The sequence below is a fragment of the Zea mays genome, chromosome 9 (genome assembly GCF_902167145.1).
Source record: "Zea mays cultivar B73 chromosome 9, Zm-B73-REFERENCE-NAM-5.0, whole genome shotgun sequence".
NCBI classification, from domain to species: Eukaryota; Viridiplantae; Streptophyta; class Magnoliopsida; order Poales; family Poaceae; genus Zea; species Zea mays.
Window position 1 is genome coordinate 113514396 of NC_050104.1, and position 4920 is coordinate 113519315.

At 55.9% G+C, this 4920-nt stretch overlaps 1 protein-coding gene across 1 annotated transcript; it reads right to left on the reverse strand.

Annotated features, from left to right (window-relative positions):
- Nucleotides 1-235: 235 nt before the first annotated feature.
- On the reverse strand, nucleotides 236-4124 carry LOC103640184 (probable RNA-dependent RNA polymerase SHL2). Its single transcript, XM_008662817.1, has 2 exons — nucleotides 1191-4124; nucleotides 236-1094 (listed from the first exon to the last, which is right to left on the reverse strand). Exons 1-2 carry the CDS (start codon nucleotides 4122-4124, stop codon nucleotides 312-314), a joined length of 3717 nt encoding a protein of 1238 aa, XP_008661039.1. The 3' UTR covers nucleotides 236-311.
- Between the last annotated feature and the right edge of the window lie 796 nt (nucleotides 4125-4920).

The following is a 4920-nucleotide window of genomic DNA, read 5'->3' on the forward strand; positions in this document are numbered from 1 at the left end:
CTCATTATGTTTTTATATCGTAATTGTATCACAATCTGGCCCCGGCTTGTCCAAACCTGGTTCTGCCACTGGCTGAACAAAATATTCTCTGGACATAGCAAGTAGCCGAATACATGATTGTACATTAGGATTCATGTACCCAGATACCTTATAAATACTTTCGTCCAGGCTTGTGAACACACGTGCACCATACAAATTCTAATAATTACACTAGATAAATTATACATTCCGAAAATCAAAATGGTAGTGGTGGTGCTTTAAATATACAGTAGTATGTATCAAGCCAATGCATTGCTGCTTTCAAGGTTCTCCTAGTCTACGTGGCGCTTCATCTTTATTTGTGCCAAGTAATCAACTGCGATCCATGCAAAGCTAAGTCTCGTAGGTGCATCCTCATCACCAGGCTCCCTTGATCGGATGATTTCAGGGTGATACGTTACTTGGTACCACGCGGACGCCTTCATCTCATACGCCAGGTTTTTGTTGTCAGTAGAGGCACCAATGCTCTCAAAGATGATCCGGAACTCTTGGTGGACTTTGGAGTACGCATAGTTGATCCTCTCTTTTAATTGATGCTGATACTTCTTGCTGCATCCGGCAAGTGACCATATCTCCCCTGTCACGAGCTCAGCCTCACTGCGCACATTGTATTGATCGAGCAGGGCATTCAGCCGAGCTTCGTACAGGCACCTGCATCGCCAAGCATCCTGAAGAAAGTCTGAGGCGCCAGGGACTTCTAGATCGGCGTCATATCGAATCTCATCTGAAATGCATGCGCCTCGTGACAGAAAATCGCCGTCATTTTCCCCTAGGACTGACCGATAGAGCCTTCCAAGGATCTTTTCGGATCTGTAAGAGATGGCGTCCTCCTTCCCCATGAAGTCGGGGTACTCTTTTGGTGAAAGGGCTGGTGGCATTCTCACAATTTCCCCGGTCTTGGCGGAGTCCACGGCGATAGATGCGAGCCGAGCTAACTCAATGCACTTGGGATCCATAGCTCCGTCGTCGCTCCGATCAGCATGAGCAGCATGGGCGTTGCATATTCGACCAAGGTTGTCGTATACCATGCTCTCCAAGTAGAAATCAATGGTATCCTGTTACAGCAAGAGCACACGAGAAATCCATTAACTTGATGTATTATGGCAGCAAGCCAAACCAAAGGAAGAAGCAAGGTGGTACTTTGTACTTACTTGTTGGTGTACGTCGTGTGGAAGTTGCTTTGTTTTAGCCGGGGAGTAGTCCATCGGGGTGCAGCTCTTCCTCCCAGGAGGTACAAGGCTCTCGTCCCACGTCACGAAGTAGACGTCGCCGTCGAGGTCGCTCCCGGAAGCTTCGTCGGCGTGTGGCCTCTCACCTTTCTTGGGGAAGACGAAGCAGTCGACAAGGTGATACAGATCAGGGACATCCACAGCTTCAAGGATACGAACGTCCCCTGGATGAAGGCATGGGTTCTTCGCCATCACAACCGTACCAGTAATCACCTGTGCATTGGCATCGCCCTTATATTCCGAGGGAAATATCGGAGAACGGTTCACGCAGCGGCTGCCGAGTGATGGCGTCGAGACCCGGAGAAAGCACTGCCCCTGTTCAAGGATCCCAAACTCGTCGAGACAGCCCATCAGCCACCTTCCCTTGGGCACAAAGATCCACGTTTTGTTCAGAAGGCCCTGCATCTGCGAGGTGCAGATGGCCAGTAGCATCGCTCTCAGGTGTGGCTCAGTCGCAGGAGCGAAGCCAGCGCCCAGCATCAGCCCTGCGGTGCTTCCTTGCTCAGGGCAAGAGTTGGTCACGACCTCGTACGCCACATCGCTGTCCGACAAAACCCGCCTGAGCTTGCCTAGCATCGCTTCCTGCAGCTGCCAGAAGGAGTCGTCGGGAACGCCCAGGGTGGTGAGCAGCGTTATGATCTGGCGGTTCAAGAACGCTGGCTGGAACTTGGTCCAGGACACCACTTCCAGCACGTTGTGCGTGGACTCGAACTTCCTCATGCTGGGCCGAAGCGACATCCTCCGCGTCCCACGGTCTTCTTGTCCCGGCCCCGGCGGCGAGACAGCCACGACGCCCTTGAACCCCGCGTACCTGATCTGGTACGCGGACGGGGCGAACCTGTCCGCCAGCGGCAGCATCTCGGCGACCTCCAGCGCGAGGTCCTCCGTGATCACCCCGATCCCGTCGGAGAAGTTGTACCCGTTGCGCGTAACGTCCTCGAGGTCCTCGTCCACCTCGCCGGGCTGCATCGTCACCGTCGCATACGAAGACGTGAAGCACAGCCCCATCCGAGCGGCGTGCTTCGCGGGGTTCCTGATCGGGAACTGCCCCATCCACTCCTTTATGCCTGCCACCGTTGTCGCTCCGTCCTCCGCGAAGAACCAGGCCGACTTCTGCTTCAGCTGGCTGGCTGAGAACGCGAGGAACGAGTACCTCCTGCCACACATGATGAGCCCCTCCGTCAGGGCCGTCTGGACACGCCTGTAGACGCTTGTCATCTGCCGGGACGTGCTGGGCGTCGACGTCGAGGGCACCGCACGGAGGGTCAGCGCGTTAGGGTTCAGCGGCAGCATACCCTCGTCCGTAAAAGTAACCCTCAAGAAGCGATCTGACAGCTCGTGGTAATGCCGGATGACGCGGTTGGAGCGCTCCACTTGAGGCGGCATACAGTATTCCCTGGTTGGAGTGACGATCAGCCTTCGCACCTCAGCATCGCAATCACTAGCCTTTCTTCTGCTGCTGCTGCTGCGACAGACAAGATCGAGATTCTTGGCAGCCTTGTCCTGCGCGTTCTTCAACCTCCAGCATGGATTATCACAGACTCCAAGCTTTGCACCGAACAGTTCCGTCAGCGCAGCAACGTTCACATCTTCGCGTGTCCTCATCAGCAAACCGAAGAACTCCGGTGTCATCTGGTGCGGATTGACTACCCCGTTGTGCATCAGCACGTTGACCAAGTACAGCTCCGGGAACCGTAGCCCTGCCCCTGCGTCGTCGTCGTGCCGCGGGGAGAAGAACGCGTCCCGCATCGGCTGCACCAAGCCTGCCTCCTCGAGCACGGTGAAACCCTGGCACCGTCTGTCGCGTACGTGGACGGGGACCCCCTGCCTCTGCATGCACTCCAGCGCGACCCTCATCGTCGGCCAGAACTGCACCGCGAAGGAGACCCTGTACGCCAAGCACCGGCCGATGGCGCCGCTCCGGGTCACGTCGGTGGTCCGTATCCACGGGTCGTCGTCGGCGTCGACGAGTTGGAAGGGCACGCGGCCGTGGACGTCGTCGCCCGACGTGCGGTAGTACACGAGGGGCGCGGCGGAGAGCCGCAGGACCAGCGAGTCGTCGGCCTGGAACGCCAGGGCCTCGGCGACGTGGGCGAGCGCGAACTCGAGCTTCACGTCGCAGCACAGCAGCGCCGCGGGCCGGCGCCTGTCGGGGCACGTGAAGGCGGTGTAGCGGGCGAACAGCAGCCGGCAGCTGCCGCCGGACGGGTCGACCACGAAGTCGAGCGCCGAGGCGCTGTCGTCGGTCCCGCGCCACGCGACGAGGAAGGTGTCCGGCGCCACGACGTCGCCGATCTCGATGCGCGAGTCGGGGAAGAGCATCGGTTTGGCGGCGTCGGTGACACCATCCCGCCGGCGCGCCGCATGGCCATGTAGCAGGTGTCTGCTCTGCGCGAGGATGCGCGTCGTGAAGAAGTCGCCAGCGCGGTCCGCGGCATTGCGGTGCTCGAAGTGGACGAAGGCATGAGGGGCCACGCGACCGTCCCGCGGCGGCTCGTCCTGGTGGAACACGGCGGCGGCGGCGGCGGCGTGGACTGAGAGCTGGAAGTCCGGGTAGGACTCGGGCGGCGTGACGGAAGTCTTGATCCTGCAGCGCCAGACGGTGCCTGCCAAGCGCTCCAACTCGTCGGCGAGGCCACGCGCCGAGAGGCCGGCGTCGAAGCCGGTCAGGATCGCCCGCGTCGCCGGGCCCGTCGGCCACTCCTCGGCGAAGTTGTGTCCCGGCGGACGGCGTCCGGCAGTCCGCCGACGTTCGTGATGGGGATGCTGTTGGTTGGACTTGGATGGCTTGATAGCGCGAAGGCGATGAGCAAGACGACGAGTCGACTCGGGGCTGCGAGTACGGCTGCGCGCCATCGCTACTCTCGTCTCCTCGAATACCTCTCTTCTGCAGGGAGAAAACTGCTTGCCGATATTTATACTAGATACGGTGCAGATCGATCACCAGACTCGGAGTTGATCTGAGGATGCAGATCGATAACCAGACTCGGACTTGATCTGGTGAGTCAGGGTCCGAACTTTCAGGGGAGGCGCGAAGATGCGTTGTACGAAACCCTTCCTATTTTAGAGCTTGTACGGATAGGGATCTCTCCATCCCTCTAAGGCTCTAATATCCATGTAACTGAACAAGACGTTAGATCTAGTTTAGGAGCAAGGGAAGCTAAATCTAGGTAAAGAAATCTGTCACAAATAACTAAATATCTTATTCAAATATCACTTCTAGAGATTTATTACCCCGGAAATAAAGGGGAACTCAAGCAGATTTATGTTTCCAAACTAGCATTTAAAGGTTTGTTCGATTGCGTCCGGATCGAAGGGGATTAAATCTCTCGCTAGTCAAAATTAAATAAAAGAGGTAGATGTGGAATCGGATCGGATACGGACGAATAATGTTTTTTGCAATATTTGTTTTCGTATTTTGTATACGGATTTGAATATTATCGAGTTGTGTTGGATAAGATTAGAATGGATGTCGACATATTAAATATCCAACTATAAATATATAGATATAAATTGAATACGAATCAGATACTGATGCTGGTCTCGAATACGGATCAGATCTTTGCCCTCTTAGGCCTTGTTCGGTTATGTGGGGATTAGAGGGGATTGAGAGGATTTAAATCCCTTTTCTATTTAAAATTGAATAGGAAGG

Bases quoted from the DNA above. Each gene is read 5' to 3' on its own strand.
- LOC103640184 (XM_008662817.1), bottom strand. From the start codon at position 4,124: ATGGCGCGCAGCCGTACTCGCAGCCCCGAGTCGACTCGTCGTCTTGCT. The intron at 1,095-1,190 runs GTAAGTACAAAG...TTGCTGTAACAG, and splicing joins CACACGACGTACACCAACAA to GATACCATTGATTTCTACTT.